Source organism: Ranitomeya imitator, chromosome 6 (assembly GCF_032444005.1).
Source record: "Ranitomeya imitator isolate aRanImi1 chromosome 6, aRanImi1.pri, whole genome shotgun sequence".
Classification (NCBI taxonomy): domain Eukaryota; kingdom Metazoa; phylum Chordata; class Amphibia; order Anura; family Dendrobatidae; genus Ranitomeya; species Ranitomeya imitator.
In genome coordinates, this window is record NC_091287.1 from 466,407,775 (window position 1) to 466,426,333 (window position 18,559).

The 18,559-nt window shown below is 42.3% G+C and overlaps 1 protein-coding gene across 1 annotated transcript in view; it reads left to right on the plus strand.

The window, feature by feature from the left end:
- Positions 1-18,559, plus strand: part of LOC138643426 (putative leucine-rich repeat-containing protein DDB_G0290503) — a 680,657-nt gene that overhangs the window by 25,712 nt on the left and 636,386 nt on the right. Inside the window, exon 2 of the mRNA XM_069732336.1 lies at positions 14,506-14,685. Within this exon, the coding sequence (XP_069588437.1) occupies positions 14,524-14,685 (162 nt within the window). The 5' untranslated portion in view covers positions 14,506-14,523. The remainder of the gene's footprint in view (positions 1-14,505; positions 14,686-18,559) is intronic.

Consider the following 18,559-nt stretch of genomic DNA (forward strand, 5'->3'; position numbering starts at 1 on the left):
GGCTACCCATCCACTCCAGAATCCAGTACAAAACTACTACCCTCATCCACAAAGCACTCCATGGCTCAGCACCACCCTACATCTCCTCCCTGGTATCAGTCTACCACCCTACCCGTGCCCTCCGCTCCGCTAATGACCTCAGGTTAGCATCCTCAATAATCAGAACCTCCCACTCCCGTCTCCAAGACTTTACACGTGCTGCGCCGATTCTTTGGAATGCACTACCTAGGTTAATACGATTAATCCCCAATCCCCACAGTTTTAAGCGTGCCCTAAAAACTCATTTGTTCAGACTGGCCTACCGCCTCAATGCATTAACCTAACGATCCCTGTGTGGCCTATTTATAATAAAAAAAAAAAAAGGGTTCCTCGCATCATGTTCTCATACACTTTATGCAGTATTAGCCCTCTGTGTCTGTACTGCTACATACTTAGGCAGGTAACTGGTTCATGCAGCTTTACATGAACACCTGAGCCTTACACTATAGCTGGTCCGAATAACTAAAGCAATTGTTACCATCCACCTCTCGTGTCTCCCCTTTTCCCCATAGTTTGTAAGCTTGCGAGCAGGGCCCTCACTCCTCCTGGTATCTGTTTTGAACTGTATTTCTGTTATGCTGTAAGGCAGAGGTCCCCAACCTTTCTGACCTTGAGAGCCACATCCAGCTATGAAAGAGGGTCGTGAGCCACATTCAGCTCTGAGAGAGGGTCGCAAGCCACAGCCAGCTCCTCCCCCACTCTCAGTAGTGATACCGAGAGCCTCCATTATATATTATATAATGACAACCAAAGCTTCTCCACTGAAATCACACCAAGGCAGTATGCCAAACTCCACTGTTTCCCATCTCCCTCCCATTCAAATCTGCTCTTTTGTACAGAGCTACACACAAAAGTAACCATTTAGGGATCTGCTCTTAATAGTTATTTACATCTGGTGATAATGCACCAAGCTGGCAGGCAGCCGCGAGCCACACATCATGGGCTCGCGAGCCACATGTGGCTCCCGAGCTACAGGTTGGGGACCCCTGCTGTAAGGTCTATTGTCTGTACAAGTCCCCTCTATAATTTGTAAAGCGCTGCGGAATATGTTGGCGCTATATAAATAAAATTATTATTATTATTATTATTATTATGGAATGGGTGCAGAAACGCTGCAGATCCGCACTAAGAATTGAAATGCTCCTTTTAATCCACAGCGTTTTCCGTGCTGAATTTTCTGCACCATAAGCACAGTTTTTTTTTTCTTTGCCATTGATTTACATTGTACTGTAAATCACTTGCGGATCTGCAGCGTTTCTGCATGGAAAAAACACTGCGGAGTCGCAGGAAATCTGCAACATGTGCGCATCGCCTAAAGGTAACATCCTCACCTGTGACCTGTTTGCTTGTAATCAGTGTGTGTGCATAAAAGCTGAATGAGTTTCTGGGATCCAGACACATTCTTGCATCTTTCATCCGGCTGTGTGACAGTCACGACGTATGCATGGAGAGCCTGTGTGTTATGGCTGTGACACAGCTGCGACACATGCAGCTGCGGAGCCTAACAGCTGATCAGTCGGAGTGATCCAGGAAGCCGGGTTCCCTCTGCAGCTTATTGAGTAAGCGCTATAGTTTGCCAAATAAGCAGGGACCTGATCAAATTCGCTCATCTCTGGTTTTCAGCTCTTCTCGGCACCTCCACCTTGTGACCGCAACTACTGATCAACTGGAAGTCAGAGGTAAACTGTCACAAGCTCTCAATACAAGTCTATGAGCGCCTCGTTCTGGCCTCATTCTTGCTCTCGTAGACTTACATTGATTTGTGAAATCCGAATCACCTGGCAAACATTGGAGCGATTCGGCAAGTCACAAACTGCTGGAGACAGACCAGAGTGATTGGCTTAAAAAAAAAATGAAGACGATGGCTGGTAAGTATAATACTGGGGGTAGGGAACTTAGATTAGTAGCACCAATCCAACTCTGCAATAAAACTAAAACGCTGGAGTGAGTGGTGCTTTCACTTGTGAAAAAGTAAAGAAATTGCAAAGCTTACCCTATGTATTATAATAGGGTTACAGTGGATACGGAAAGTATTCATACCCTTTTACATTTTTCACTCTTTGTTTCATTGCAGCCATTTGCTAAATTCAAAAAGTTCCTTTTTTTCTCATTAATGTACACTCTGCACCCCATCTTGACTGAAAAAATAGAAATGTAGTAGTTTTTGCAAATTTATTAAAAAAAGAAAAACTGAAATATCACATGGTCATAATTATTCAGACCCTTTGCTCAGTATTGAGTAGAAGCACCTTTTTGAGCTAGTACAGCCTTGAGTCTTCTTGGGAATGATACAAGTTTTTCACACCTGGATTTGGGGATCCTCTGCCATCCTTCCTTGCAGATCCTCTCCAGTTCCGTCAGGTTGGATGGTGAATGTTGGTGGACAGCCATTTTCAGGTCTCTCCAGAGATGCTCAATTGGGTTTAGGTCAGAGCTCTGGCTGGGCCAGTCAAGAATGGTCACAGAGTTGTTCTGAAGCCGCTCCTTTGTTATTTTAGCTTTGTGCTTAGGATCATTTGCTTGTTGGAAGGTGAACCTTCAGCCAGTCCGAGGTCGAAAGCACTATGGAAGAAGTTTTCATCCAGGATATCTCTGTACTTGGCCGCATTCATGTTTCCTTCAATGACAACCACTCGTCCTGCCCCTGCAGCTGAAAAACTCCCCCATAGCATGATGCTGCCACCATCACTGTTGGGATTGTATTGGGAAGGTGATGAGCAGTGCCTGGTTTTGTCCACACATACAGCTTTAGAATTATCACCAAAAAGGTCTATCTTCGTCTCATCAGACCAGAGAATCTTATTTCTCATAGTCTGGGAGTCCTTCATGTGATTTTTAGCAAACTTTATGCGGACTTTCATATGTCTTGCACTGAGGAGAGGCTTCCATTGGGCCACTCTGCCATAAAGGTCCGACTGGTGGAGGGCTGCAGTGATAGTTGACTTTGTGGAACTTTCTTCCATCCACGTTCTGGACGGCCAGGTATTGGAAGACTTCTGGTGGCCCCGAACTTCCATTTAAGGATTATGGAGGCCACCATGCTCTTAGGAACATTGACTACTGCAGAAATTCTCTTTTAACCTTGGCAAGATTTGTGCCTTGCCACAATTCTGTCTCTGAGCTCCTTGGCCAGTTCCTTTTACCTTATGATTCTCATTTGGTCTGACATGCACTGTGAGCTGTGAGGTCTTATATAGACAGGTGTGCGCCTTTCCAAATCAGTTTTACTTTTTTAATAAATTTGCAAAAATTTCTACATTTCTGTTTTTTTTCAGTCAAGATGGGGTGCAGAGTGTACATTAATGAGAAAAAAAATGAACTTTTTTGAATTTACCAAATGGCTGCCATGAAACAGAGTGAAAAATTTAAAGGGGTCTGAATACTTAACGTACCCACTGTATATTGGCAATTTTGATTAGTAATACTGATAACTAACCTGTCGCCATGATATTTTGCAGACCACGCTGTCTGCAAAAAAATCATGAACTTGTTAACAGTCCCCTAGAATATGTGTCCATTATTGTTTATAATGGGTACATGTATAAGTGAAAACACAGAATACTTGTTTCACTATGGGTGTGTTCCCATGGTCCATAAACGCTGCGGGTTGGACGCTGCGTACATCCTCCGCATCCAATCCGCAGCGGCCAGATTTTACAGCATAGTAAACTATGTGAGCACGGACACCTTCGGCTTCCCTGCTGAGACAGACATGCGGCGCGTCTTTCCAGACTGCAGCATGTCTATTTATCTTGCAGAGGTGCTCAGTCTCCTCAAGATAAATATCACCAGTCCAATATACAAAATGCGGTGATTCCACACGGTTCAATGAACACATGCGGAATCAACTGCGTTCAAAAGTAAGCCGCACTTTGGACGGAGCAGATATGTGCTGCGTCCAAAGCGCTGCCTAATATTGACCGTGGGAACATACGCTTACAGATGTGTAAATCATGCTTACATTGGTCCTAGCCCTTTACCTTTATCCAGTCCAATTTTCGCGGACACAGACAATGGAGAAGATGGAGGAATTAGGTTCTCTGTCTTCTCCACACCTGTGTTGCAATTCTCTTGCGAGAGCATCTGATCACAGTAAACTGACAGTTGTCAGAGTTTGAGCCGAGTGTCAGTAGCATAATCTGCCCGATTCTCTCCCATGAGAGAACATACGCCTTGTGACCTAAGACCTGGTACACCAGTAGCTTTTTAACATTTATAGGCCTCTAAGGATATATGCACACAATGTCTTTTAGACGCCAGCGTACCGATGAGTTTTTTAAGCAGAAGATGTTTTTTGCCGTGCCTTTGCTGCCAGTGCTGTTTTGTTGTTGTTGCTTTTGTTTTTTCACTTGTATGTTTAAAATCGGAAGTGGTCCAAGTGGAAGGTGTCTAAGGAATGGTCAGGAAATTTTTTTTAACCTCTTTGCAAGTCGTTTTTACATTGCAGTGCGCATGTTTATTCTTTTTAACATGTACTTACCGTAGTTCCTTTTCAGTTGGAGTTACTGTGCATACCCGGCGGAAATAATGTGTGCAAATGTCATAACCCCCACCAATTCTGTTACCTGTGTCTGTTTATGAGAAGTATGCCAACTACAGAGCAGTTTGAGATGTGGCAGGTTCTTTTCTTTTTCCTTAGTGCGCTGCTTTTTAGATTATATTTGGTGATCTATTTGCTTTAAATGACGCATCACTTAGTAATCTCCGAGAGTCCCTTTACATTAATACACATTTCCTGTGTCTTATTATTGCAAATAAAGCTGTGTTGTTTTGGTCCTTTCAGCCTGTAAATGAAGCATTTTCTTCAGTCACTGTAATTACTTTTTAAAGATAAACCTCAGCTTTTTAACATGCCGTCATTTGTAAATTAATATACTTCTCATAAGATCAAAAAAAAAAAATTCAGATTGTTGCACCTTTCTAAATAATGTTGTCTTTTGTAGAAGCAGGACAAATGATTAGGACATCAGGTAACTCCACAGAGACAGGCAGACGATTGCTAAGGTGTCTTGGTAATGCGCGCTTATAGTTGCTATTTAGTTTTTCTTTTCTTTATTTTTCATAGTAATTTAGAAAAGTTTGGAAATGTTAATAAAGATATAGTTCATATTCAATCAACTAAGGCCACTATTTATCAACAAATCTAGCTACAGTAAATTTATTAATGATAATTGGTCTTATATGAAGGAGTTGAAACTTTGGTTTACCGATTCCACAGCCCTATTGATAGGAGGTCACACAGCGATATTCACCTATTATGTCATATTTCAATTGTTACTATTCATATAGAACGATTTGTCTAAGCCATTGATAAACCAAACTGTTAAGAGTATTCAACAATTCCAACAACTCTCATGGGTAACCCCCAATCATTTATATGACTGTGTACATGTAGCTTTTTAAAAGATAAACTAGTCTATACCTTTCGGACTCCTAAGTTCTTCTCTAGCAGTAAGTAATTGATGGGGTGTCATGCTGCACATGGGGATGCTATGGGTGTCATGCTGCACATGGGGAGGCTATGGGGGTGTCATGCTGCGCATGGGGAGGCTATGGGGGTGTCATGCTGCGCATGGGGAGGCTATGGGGGTGTCATGCTGCACATGGGGATGCTATGGGTGTCATGCTGCACATGGGGAGGCTATGGGGGTGTCATGCTGCGCATGGGGAGGCTATGGGGTGTCATGCTGCGCATGGGGAGGCTATGGGGTGTCATGCTGTGCATGGGGAGGCTATGGGGTGTCATGCTGCGCATGGGGAGGCTATGGGGGTGACATGCTGCACATGAGGAGGCTGTGTAGGGCTCATACAGTATATTTAGGGAGGCTGTGTGGGGCCTCATGCAATATATAGGGAGGCTATGTGGAGCACATGCAGTATATATAGGGAGGCTGTGTGGGCCTCTTGCAGTTTATATAGGGAGGCTGTGTGGGCCTCTTGCAGTTTATATAGGGAGGCTGTGTGGGGCCTCATGCAGTATGTATAGGGAGGCTGTGTGGGCCTCTTGCAGTACATATAGGGAGGCTATGTGGGGCACATGCAGTATATATAGGGAGGCTGTGTGGGCCTCTTGCAGTTTATATAGGGAGGCTGTGTGGGCCTCTTGCAGTTTATATAGGGAGGCTGTGTGGGGCCTCATGCAGTATGTATAGGGAGGCTGTGTGGGCCTCTTGCAGTACATATAGGGAGGCTATGTGGGGCACATTCAGTATATATAGGGAGGCTGTGTGCACCTCTTTCAGTTTATATAGGGAGGCTGTGTGGGGCCTCATGCAGTATATATAGGGAGGCTGTGTGGGGCACATGCAGTATATATAGGGAGGCTGTGTGCACCTCTTGCAGTTTATATAGGGAGGCTGTGTGGGGCCTCATGCAGTGTATATATAGGGAGGCTGTGTGGGGCCTCATGCAGTATATATAGTGAGGCTGTGTGGGGCTCATGCAGTATATATAGTGAGGCTGTGTGGGGCTCATGCAATATATATATAGGGAGGCTTTGTGGGGCTCATGCAGTATATGGGAAGGCTGCGTGGGAGCTCTTAGGGTATGTTCACACGTTCAGGATTTCCATCCTTTTTTTTTCAGGACTGTTTTTTTAAAAAACTGCAGCTCTTGGCAGAAAACGCAGGTCCTTTTTTTGGTCCTTTTTTGATGCGTTTTTTGATCCTTTTTTTTAATGCAGTTTTCTAACCCTAACCCTACCCCTAACCCTACCCCTAACCCTAACCCTAACCCTACCCCTACCCCTACCCCTATTCTAACCTTAGTGAAAAAAAATTCTTAATTTTTTTATTGTCCCTACCAATGGGGGTGACAAAGTGTGGGGGGGGGGGTGTCATTTACTATTTTTTTATTTTGATCACTGAGATAGGTTATATCTCAGTGATCAAAATGCACTTTGGAGCGAATCGGCCGGCAGATTCGGCGGGCGCACTGCGCATGCGCCCGCCATTTTGCAAGATGGCGGCGCCCAGGGAGAAGACGGCCGGACGGACACCGGGACGCCGGGTAAGTATAAGGGGGGGAGATTAGGGCACGGGGGGGGGGCATCGGAGCACTGGGGGGGGCATCGGAGCACGGGGGGGGGGCATCGGAGCACGGGGGGCGGGATCGGAGCACGGGGGGGCAACCACACTCCGCCCACGCACTTCCGCCCGCTCCCCCGCACTTCCTGCTGCAGCGGTTCTGCACATCAAATCGCAGTAAAACTCGCAGATATATTTTTGATCTGCGGGTTTTACTGCGGTTTTGACCTCACAATGGAGGTCTATGGGTGCAGAACCGCTGCGGTTCAGGAAAAAGAAGTGACATGCTCCTTCTTTTTTGCCGCAGCTATTCTGCGCGGCTTTTTAAACGAAATTCCGGATCATGTGCACAGCAGTGACTGTTTTCCATAGGGTTACATTGTTATGTATCCTGCATGGAAAACAGCTGCGGAACCGCAGCGGCAAAACCGCTGCGGTTCCGCAGTAAAAAACGCACTGTGTGAACATGGCCTTATACAGTTTATTAGGGGCTGTGGAGGGCTCATGCTAAATAAAGGGGGATGTCGGCATACTTAATTCTGCTCAATATTAAGTGATACCATTCATATTAATATAATTATCAGTAATAAAATTATAATATATTGATATTAATATTGAGTAGAATTAATTTCAGCCTATTGGATCGGCCCTCCACAACAGTCACGGTCTCTCACATGACCCTCTGGAAAATTAATTGCCCACCCCTGACCTATAGTATTACCAGCTGGAAATGATTTTACAACTTTTTTTTGGAGTAAGGTCACACTGAGAGACTGACATATGGTTGAAAGTTACACTAGCATGACATTTTACCTTAAAGAAAGTCTGCCAGTGCAAATCTGATCTAATTGAACCAAGCACCAAGGCACAACACTAGGAGATATAGCCCTAATAAAAATCATACCTTTAGTGTGCACATCTGTTGCTACATTTGCTAGAAGTTGTTCAAATTCAAATATGCTAATGAGGTGGTTTGTGCACCGTGGGTGTGGCTGAGCATGTCATAGCATTTTACCTCTTACCGTAATTGTTCCGCATCCATATCTGCCTCCTCTTCTTTGATTGACAGCTCTTTCTTTGCAGAAGGTGATAGGTGAAAAGAAATAGCTGGGGAGGTGCACTGAATTCCTCTGCCAAATGCAAAGGACCACCAAGGCCCACATTAGCTTATTTGTGCCAAAAACCGCAATGATTTTGGAACTAAAGGTCTGATTTTCATTATGGCTGTGATTGTTTTGAACAGTTATATTGCTGTGAAACTCGCTTTAAAATCATCACATTCTTCCAAACTGCTGTAAACCGTTTTATATGAAAAAATGCTGCAAAATTGTGCCACCATTTGCTATTAATTTTCAAAACATTTCAATTTGCAGCATAACCACATGTGGCATCCAAAGTTTTCTTTAATACATATTTTTAAATACTGTTGGAAAAAGCAGCAACGCGTTTTGAGCAATTCTTAGCAATGACTAAGAGCAGCATTGCTGGAAAAACACATTGGAAAGCAGTATTTTAAATATATATTAAATAAAGTTTTCTAATTTTTAACCCTGGTGGCGAATGTTAAGCCTAGAGAGATCACTCAGATCCCACCACTGCCACCAATTTGTCGGGTGACACAACTCCGCTGCTTCCAATCATCAGGGCAATTATGCAGTTGACCGACAAGTGAGGCTGTAGCTGTTTTTCCTACTAGGCCAGTTTTTGGGAAACTCATAGTGAGCTTATGGTATATACAACACTATTTCGAACGCATGGAACATTTTATATTTATATATTTACACCCCAATACGATCACTGCCAACTTCACAATAACAAAAGGAACTACTAGCTGCCACCACCAATTGTATATACAGGCCAATTGGCCACCCGTTACAGGTAGCATATGGCTTCAGGGGTGCGGTTTACAGGTCAAGAAGAACAGAGCTATTAAATATTAGATACTAAATTAAGAAAGTGTACAAACAGGACAAACCGAACATAATGGTCATAAAAATTGTTTGGACAAAAATTAAAGATATAAAAAAAACAATGTTTATTGAGACAATAATAAAAAAGATAGGCAATGAATGGCACTTTCAGCACAAAATAGTACCTGCAACCACAAAACAAGACCAATTGTGAGAAATAATAAACACATGGGAAAACGTAATAAGTGAATGGTAGAAAAAACAGGATATATGATTGGATATAAATGTGAAGGATATGCTAGTCACGGCACTCACAATAGCCAATAAAAGACATGCTGCATAATGAATCATGAAATCCACATGATGTTATATATAATGATTTGATCAAAGGACAGGTGCATAAAAATCAGTCAGTTCTGATCTGAATTAGGACACAAGTGCTAAAGAAAACCGGGGAGGCAGTAAATATTAGTAAGTGAATCACAGTACTGAAGTAAAAGTAATACCACTGTGGGTGTAGGAAATGGTATAACACATTAAATATAAAGAACAAGCAATAAGACAGTAGTGACTGTGCCCCGGTATATGCTAAATGACTATGCAGACATGGCAATATTAATGACTCATGGCGAAATTGGAGATATTACCTCTGCAGGCAGGTGGTGGAAGCAGGAACACTCCCCGATGCGCGTTTCGAAATAAATCCTTTGTCAGGGGGACGAAGGGGACAGTAAATCTTGACAAAGTATTTATTCTGAAACTCACGTCAGAAGTACTAAACCTGTATGACGGAAATGGCTTAGACCTTAGCTGAGGGAGGTACTTTTTAGGAAAATGCACGCTGTACCTTCCAGGACTGACAAAATACATAAACTGCATCTCTGCTTTTTATTAGATCAAGGTTATGCCGCTCATACGTCCCCATGGTGAGCTCATATGGGAGGCTGGCCGTGGGATGTGCTGGGTCTTTAAACCCTTACCGACATCAGGCATAATAGTACACTGATGTCGATATCTGTCCCTCTGATGTGGGCCCCGGCAGTGAGCCCACATCTTTTCCGGAACATGTCAGAACATATCAGCTGTTTTGAACAGCTGACATGTGCCCGCAATAGCCGTGTGTGGAATCGCAATCCACCCACGGCTATTATCTAGTTAAATGCCACTGTCAAACTCTGATAGCAGCCTTTAAATCACGCTTCCAGCTATCAGGCCGGAAATATGCGCATCGGTGTCCCCCGTCACGTGATCAGGGGTCATCGGTTCGTCAGCATGACAACCAGAGGTCTCCTTGAGACCTCTATGGTTGTCAGTGCTGGATTGCTATGACCGCCACCAAGTGGTCGGCACTCATAGCAAGTCAGTAATTCAGCTACATAGAGGCGATCTGACCATCGCCTCTATGTAACTGAGCCGATCGGGCTATGGCAGTTTCTAGTCTCCTATGGAGACTATCGAAGCATGCCAAAAGTTAAACAAAAATGTTTTTTAAAATATAAAAAAAATAAAAAATGTATAAAAGTTAAAATCACCCCCCTTTTGCCCCATTCAAAATAGAAGAATAAAAAAAAGTTAAACATACACATATTTGGTATCGTCGCGTTCAGAATCACCCGATCTATCAATAAAAAAAAAAGGATTAACCTGATCGCCAAGTGGCGTAGCGATAAAAAAGTCAAAACTCCAGAATTACGTGGTATAATTAAAAACGTCAGCTCGGCACGGAAAACATAAGCCCTCACCCTACCCAAGATCACGAAAAATGGAGACGCTACGGGTATCGGAAAATGGCACGATTTTTTTTTTTTTTTTTAGCAAAGTTTGGAATTTTTTTCATCACTTAGATAAAAAAGAACCTAGACATGTTTGGTGTCTATTAACTTGTAATGATCTGGAGAATCATAATGGCAGGTTAGTTTTAGCATTTATTGAACCTAGCAAAAAAGCCAAACCAAAAACAAGTGTTGGGATTTCACTTTTTTTTTGCAATTTCACTGCACTTCACTGCACGTTTTCTAGTTCATGACATGGTAAAACCAATGATGTCGTTCAACTCGTCCCGCAAAAAATAGCCATATTGATGGAAAAGTAAAAAAGTTATGGCTCTGGGAAGGAGGGGAGTGAAAAACAAAAGCGCCAAACCGAAAAAAGCTTTATGGGTTAAATGGGTAATTTAATAATATTATTTATTTATATAGCACCATTAATTCCATGGTGCTGTACATGAGAAAGGGGTACAAAGTTAAGAAGTTTTTGACATCCCCAACTTTCAGGAAATCTTTGCCCCCTAAGGTCCCAGTCAGGAGGTATTGTTGTTATGTTTCTTATCACGATTTTACCTCTCTATAAAGATGAAACATGGCATGGATAGCATCAGCCATCTGATGATATGAAGTTGGATGTGCTCGGCCGGCCTTACGGAGTTGTGAGTGAATTTGTTATGTTCATCCCTTCGCTATGATGCCTAAAATATGTCTCACTTAAATATCAGATCAATGCAAATCCCATTATTCATGACTGACCACTGGTTCTAGAGCAGGGGTCCCCAACTCCAGTCCTCAAGGCCCACCAACAGGTCATGTTTTCAGGATTTCCTTTGCATTGCACAGGTGATGCAATTATTACCTGGGCAAGACTAAGGAAATCCTGAAAACATGACATGTTGGTGGGCCTTGAGGACTGGAGTTGGGGACCCCTGCTCTAGAGTGTCTGAGACAAGTCCTTTGAGCAGAGAAAGCTCTTGCCTCAGAAGTGTACTTCTCTGTCTCTGAGTATACGAATCCTAGTCTTGTTGGCTGCCTCTAAACAGATCCCCTCTCATAAGTACCTGGTCATGACAGCAGGTCCTATTTCAATGGAGGTTGAAGTGTCAGCTCTTTCTCACTTCCTCAGTTATAATTAATCCCATATGTTCAAGGTGAGAATGATATGTCTCCTGGAGTTCAGAGTCAATGTAAGGCGGTCATTTAGGAGCGCTGAGGAGGCAGCCCCAGGGATAAGGGAAGTGCCAGGAACCGCCACAGCTCCAGCCGAAAACCCTATGTCTCCTGGAGATGTCTCTATGGTTTTTACAATTTTTCTCTACGATACTTCTCATGTGTATGAAGGGCTTCTGCACATGACTGTATTAAAGGGGTTGGACATTACTTGGATAACCCTTAAATGCCTGAGGCCTCCAGATTAAATAAGCATATACTCCAGCACCATTTCAGTGATGTTGGCATTGGGTCTAATGGTGCTTGCAAGACATTGTTATGTAGCATTTACTACTGTCAGAGTGGACATGTGCTCTGATGGAATATTGATGAGCAGCTTCCAATTAGCGACCGCTGTTTAGCTGCAGTGATCCTGTGACATAACAATGTCCTGCGAGCTTCGGAAAACCAAGCGGCGGCATTGCTAGAATTGTGTTGGTGTGGGAAGAGAGAATAAGCTGTTCTTATTTTACTCCGGAGACTCGGCATTTAATAATAGATTGTCTAAGTAGTAGACAACCCCTTTAAAACTTGTATAAAGTGTAATACAACAGCCATAGAAGTCTTTCATTCATTACTTTATGAAATAGGGGCATAAATGTTTTTTTTTGTCACTTTGGTTTCCATATAACACCAAGAGAGAAAATGATGTGCCACAGAGAGCCCTGCTAGTATAGAGCTATATACTGTATCTTAGCTCCAAATCTCACAGTGCAGCTGTTTTGTAAGTTTTAACATTTTTACAAGATTTGAGACTAAGGCTACTTTCACACTAGCGTCGGAATCTCCCCGTCGCAATGCGTCGGGCAGAGATTCCGACGCTAGCGTTTGACGCACTGCACAACGGGTGCAGCGGATGCATTTCTCTGGCGCATCCGCTGCCCCATTGTGAGGTGCGGGGAGGTGGGGGCGGAGTTCCGGCCGCGCATGCGCGGTCGGAAAAAGCGGTCCGTCAGGAGCAAAAAACGTTACATGTAATGTTTTTTGCTCCCGGCGGTCTGCCACAACACGGCGCAACCGTCGCACGACGGTTGCGACGTGTGGCAAAGCGTCGCAATGCGTCGCTAATGTTAATCTATGGGGCAAAAACGCATCCTGCAAACAACTTTGCAGGATGCGTTTTTTGCCATAAACGACGCATTGCGACGTCTGGCAAAAAACGCCAGTGTGAAAGTAGCCTAAGTTGTAGATAGTTTAAATTCTCCATGCACCCTATATGAAGAAGCATGCCCTGCTTTGCATCTGAGAATTGTTGTACTCATTAAGACTTCTGGGAGCATAGGGCTGATATTTAATGACAATGTTTTGCACCTATCATTCTGGGTAGAACTGCAGGGAGATTTACGGTACTTATAATATGAGTGATATAACCTCTTCTAGAATGTATATGCTTTTTTATCTTCTGTTATAACTTTTCTTTTCTAAAATAAAAAACCCTCAATCAAAAGATGCATTTCTCTTCAGTGTCATACCCAGGTATTGAGGAATCCTATTTGACCACATGGATACCATAGATTTAGATGGGTTTGATGAAGAACATTAAATTCTTCATAAAGTTTTTAAGAATATAGAAATAAGTTAAAATGATCAGAATTTGTAACGTCACTCTTCAGCCTGCGTAGATTCTCTAGTGGTCCTCCCGGGGTTTGTATACAAGTAGCCAGCAGTTAACTTCTACAACTGATAAGTGGCCACTGGGATCATGTGTCCTACTTACTGACATCATAGCTTGGCCCTGGGCATTGATGCCAGTAAAGGTTTTCATGTGACCGCTGCGTGCACTAAATGGCTGTAGTAAGGCTAAAATAGGAAAAAAAGTGTCACATATTTATACACAACAGGATATGTGACTATTCAGATTTTGGGTTATTCTATGCCTGATGAAGAGACATGAGTCGTCTCGAAAGCTTGCAATTTGTTACCGTCTATTCAGTTGGCCATTAAAAGACATCAACCACTGAGGACTCTCAAATTTTAGTATTTTTCTATCTACTGGCTCACACAGAACAAAGATCTATATTTGTCCATGATCAGGTAGTGACATAGGACCCTAGCGTCACAGACCACCTATCCGCTAGAAGGCCTGGACTTCATGGTGTCGCTGGTTCCACAACATAATTGTGTAAAATATATTAGTGTGTTCAGTAAATTTGTGTTTGGAACCCCTTCAAGCCACTTATTATTTGGCTGGGCAATCAAATAGAAAGATCTGTCTGCACGAGTAAACACAAATGTGGAAAACAACAAGGAGTCGTGCTGACAGGATGAGCCGAATGGTTCTAGTTTGTAATTAATGTGAAACAGAAGCTATAACCTCATATTTCAGCTACATTTTCGGCAAACACACATGCAGCCATCTTACATCACAGCAGTACACTACTCGTCCATGCTCGGGGTTAGTTTGCATGGCTCCCATTTGCTGTAGCTATGTTCAGATGTTCTGTCAGACACATGGCTTTGTTGAATCCCAATACCACAAACTAATTAGGATTCTTTTTAGAAACATCTGTTTATAACGTCTTTCACTTCAGTGTATCTGACATCAATGTGTTCCAGCTTAGCAGCAGTGGAATTATGATGAATGGGCCAAACTCGGAAGTTGGAATCCTGAAGTCTGAATTGCATAAAAAGACCAGAGAGATGCAGGACCTGGAAGCCCAAATCCAACAGCAGAAAGAAAGTCTACACAGGGCAAGTGACAAACTGAAGGACACAAAAAGAGCTGCAGCAGACAAGGTAATTGGTGCAAACACAGTGTTTTTGCTCTGTTAAAAGGTGAAATGAAGCTCCTACATGATGACCCTGTCCTTCTAGCCAGAACATACTCTACAGCTTGCATTTAAAGTTAAAAAAGGCTTGCATTTTAAAATATTACGGCTTGTTAACATCTAGACAGCTTTGGCACTTTTGCTTTCCAAAGTTTAAAGGGTACCTATCATTTACAAAAGATATTTATATATTATATGGACTGCAAAGTGCTGCTGATTGGTAAAGGTCTGGGCTCCGAGACCATCACCGATTGTTCAATACACCACTTTGAAGTTCACAGCTCCTGCAGGAGTAGTGGACAGGCTCAATAGGAAATATAATCTTATTTCTGCTGCCTTGATCTGGCATCCAGTCCTGTCTTCTATGCCAGACCAGGGCAGTATTTCTTCTGTGCCCTGCATCCTCGGCTTTGGGATTCTTGGCGCCTCTTGAGCTTATTGGGCCCCACAACGTCATGATGTGCATCCCTCTAGTAAGCTTATGAGGCACCCTGGATGCCAGGATTGCTATTGAGCCCTTAAATCCCTATGTGCACCCGATCTTGCAGGAGCTGTGCACTTCAGAGCGGTGTGTTGAGTGTTCTGTGAGGGTCTCAGGAGCTGGACACCCACAGATTGGCAGCACTTTGCAAACCATATGAAAAGATTTTGCAAATGATAGATACCCTTAATATTATTTATTGTGCATATATGTCGCTGAATGCTAAGAAAAGTAATCATTATTGCATATACAGTACCTTGAAAAAGGATTCATACTCCATGAACTTTCCAACATTTTTCCACAATACCCCTACAAACTAAAATATATTTTATTGGGAATCTATGTGATATACCAACACGTAGCAACAAGTATTTGTGAAGTGTAAAGTAAATGATTCATTTTTCTAAATATTTTAAAAATATAAATCTGAAAATTGTTACATGCATTTACATTCAGCCCACTGCACCCACCCCTAAATAAAATACTAAGAGACCATTTGCCTCCAGAAGTCAAATAATTAGTAAATTGAGTCCATCTGTGTGTAATTCATTCTCAGTATAACTACAGCTGTTCTGTGAAGGCCTCAGAGTTTTATTTGAAAACATTAGAGATCAAACATCATCATGAAAACCAAGGAACACATCAGACAGGTCAGGGATAAAGTTTTGGATAAGATTAAAGCAGAATTGGATTATAAACAAAATAGCCAGAGCTCTGAACATCTCATGACACACTGTTCAATCTGTCATCCAAAAATGAAAGGAGTATGGCAAAAATATAAACCTATTAAGACATGGTGAGCCACATAAACTGACATCACAAGCAAGGAGAGAACTAATTAGAGAATAAGTCAAGAGACCTATAGTCACTTTAGAGGAGCTGCAGAGATCTACAATTTAGGTGTGAGAAAGAGTCCACAGAACAACTAAAAGGGCGCAGTCAGACGGCCTTATGAATTGGACCACAATGCTCGAACTGGCCACAGCTCTTCCAACCTGAGTGTGACAGTTTCAATATATTTTTATGCAGCTGTCACACTCGGCCAGTCTGAGCACTGCAGTCCTATCTCAATCCGATTTATGTGACTGTTTGACTTGCCATTATTTGTATACTCCACAAATCTGACCTTTATGGAAGAGTGGCAAGAAGAAAGCCATTTTTGAAAGCGTGCCATAAGAAGTCCTATTTGCAGTTTGCACAGCATGTAGAAGTAGGTGCTCAGGTTAGTTCAGACCAAAGTAGGACTTTTTGTGTCGTTAAACTAACTTTGCACATCACGTTGAAAACACAATCCCCATCGTCAAACATGTTGGCACCATCGTGCTGTGGGGATGCTTTTCTTCAGCAGGGACAGGGAAAGCTGGTCAGAGTTAATAGGAAGATGAGAGTCAAATACAGGGCAATTCTGGAGGAAATCTTGTTAGAGGCTGCAAAAGACTTGAGACTGGGACATAGGTTCACCTTCCAGCATGACAATAACCCTAAACATAGTGTCAGAGCTACAATGAAAAGGTTTAGATCAAAGCATATTCATATGTGTGAATGACCCAGTCACAGTTCAGAATCTGTGGCAAGACTTAAAAATTGCTGTTCACAGACGCCTCGATCCAATCTCACTGAGCTAGAGCTAGTGTGCAAAGGCAAATGGGCAAAAATTCCAGCCTCTAGAAGTGAAAATCTGTTAGGGACATACCTCAAAAGACTTGCAGCAGTAAATGCAGCGAAAGGTGGTCCTACAAAGTATTGACTCGGGGGCTAAATACAAATTCATTTCACAATTTTCAAAATTATGTTTTTTAAATATTTAGAAAACGATGTAACATTTCCTTACACTTCACAAATACTTGCTGCTTTGTGTTGATATATCACATAAAATCTCAATAAAATACATTAAAGCCTGTGGGTGTAACGTGAAAAAAATGTGAAAAAGTTCACGGGGAATTAATATTCTTTGTAAATAAACAGGATCATTTCCTAAAGAAATGTAACACTCTTTGGGTGTATTTTCTATGTAATATGACTTTGGTCAAACCTTTTTCATGATGTTCCCCCTGTAGGACCAATAATGTGTAATGGAAAAAGATAATAGTAATGTGAACATATTTGAGGAAAATTCCTCCTGTGAATATAATTGCTTCCACTGCCAGTGATTCTTGAAAAATTAAAATGTTTTTCCCACAAATGAAATTAATCACCTATTCACCGGATAGATGATATCTAGTGTTGAGCGATACCTTCCGATATCGGAAAGTATCGGTATCGGTTGGGATCGGCCGATATTCAAAAAATATCGGATATCGCCGATACCGATACCCGATCCCAATGCAAGTCAATGGGACCAAAATATCGGAATTAAAATAAACCCTTTCTTTCCTTGTAGGTTCATTCTACATCAAGGAAAACAACTAAGAATAATGTAGGATGTATTGTGGGAGGTGGCGGAGACATTAAAGGCAATGAGGTTTAGCCCAATCAAATAGAATAGCATGTTTTTTTTTTTTTTTAAGACGTTCGGAGTGAAAAAGATATTGAGTATGTAAATTTTTTTTTATTTTGTCAGATATTGATGTTTCACTATTCCACGCCCTTCCCCTTCTTTTTTTTCTTTTTTTTTTTTTACTTTTCCCACACTTTCATCTTCATCATCATCAGCATCTTTGACATCAACTTCTTCTTCACCTTATTCATCTTCTTCTTCATCTTCTACCTATTTTTTTTTTTTTATTACATTCTTCATATTCATTTTATTCAACTATTATTATTCTTCCTATTCTACATATTCTTTTTATTCCACTGTTATTATTCTTCCTATTCTACTTCTTCATCATATTCTCATTTGTGACATGCATTCCCGTAGTTGTTATCTATAAAAGTTGGAAGATTACACCTTCCATTCTGCCAGTCACAAAAGTTACATTTGTCCGCGTTCAGTTTGGCCTGCAGCATCAGGCTTTATCCAGGGGCACCACGAGGAGGAACGGACTCACCCCCATACACTGCTTAGTCTTCTTCTGCATATAATTTAGATAATATCTTTTGCTCTGATATTAAGTCTTATGCTTAATGTTCTTCTGCTCTTTGTTCTGCAGCCTCTTGTTCTTCTGCTTCTCGGTCTTCCATGTCGTCGTCTCCAGGGTCGTCGTCTCCAGTGTCGTCATCTCCGCCGTCGTCATCTCCGCCGTTGTCGTCTCAGCCGTCGTCGTCTCAGCCGTCGTCGTCTCCGCCGTCGTCGTCTCCGCCGTCGTCATCGGGGTGGTCTTCCGGGTCGTCGTCGTCGTCATCGGGGTGGTCTTCCGGGTCGTCGTCATCGGGGTGGTCTTCCGGGTCGTCGACTTTAGGGTCTTAAACTTGGAAATGTAGC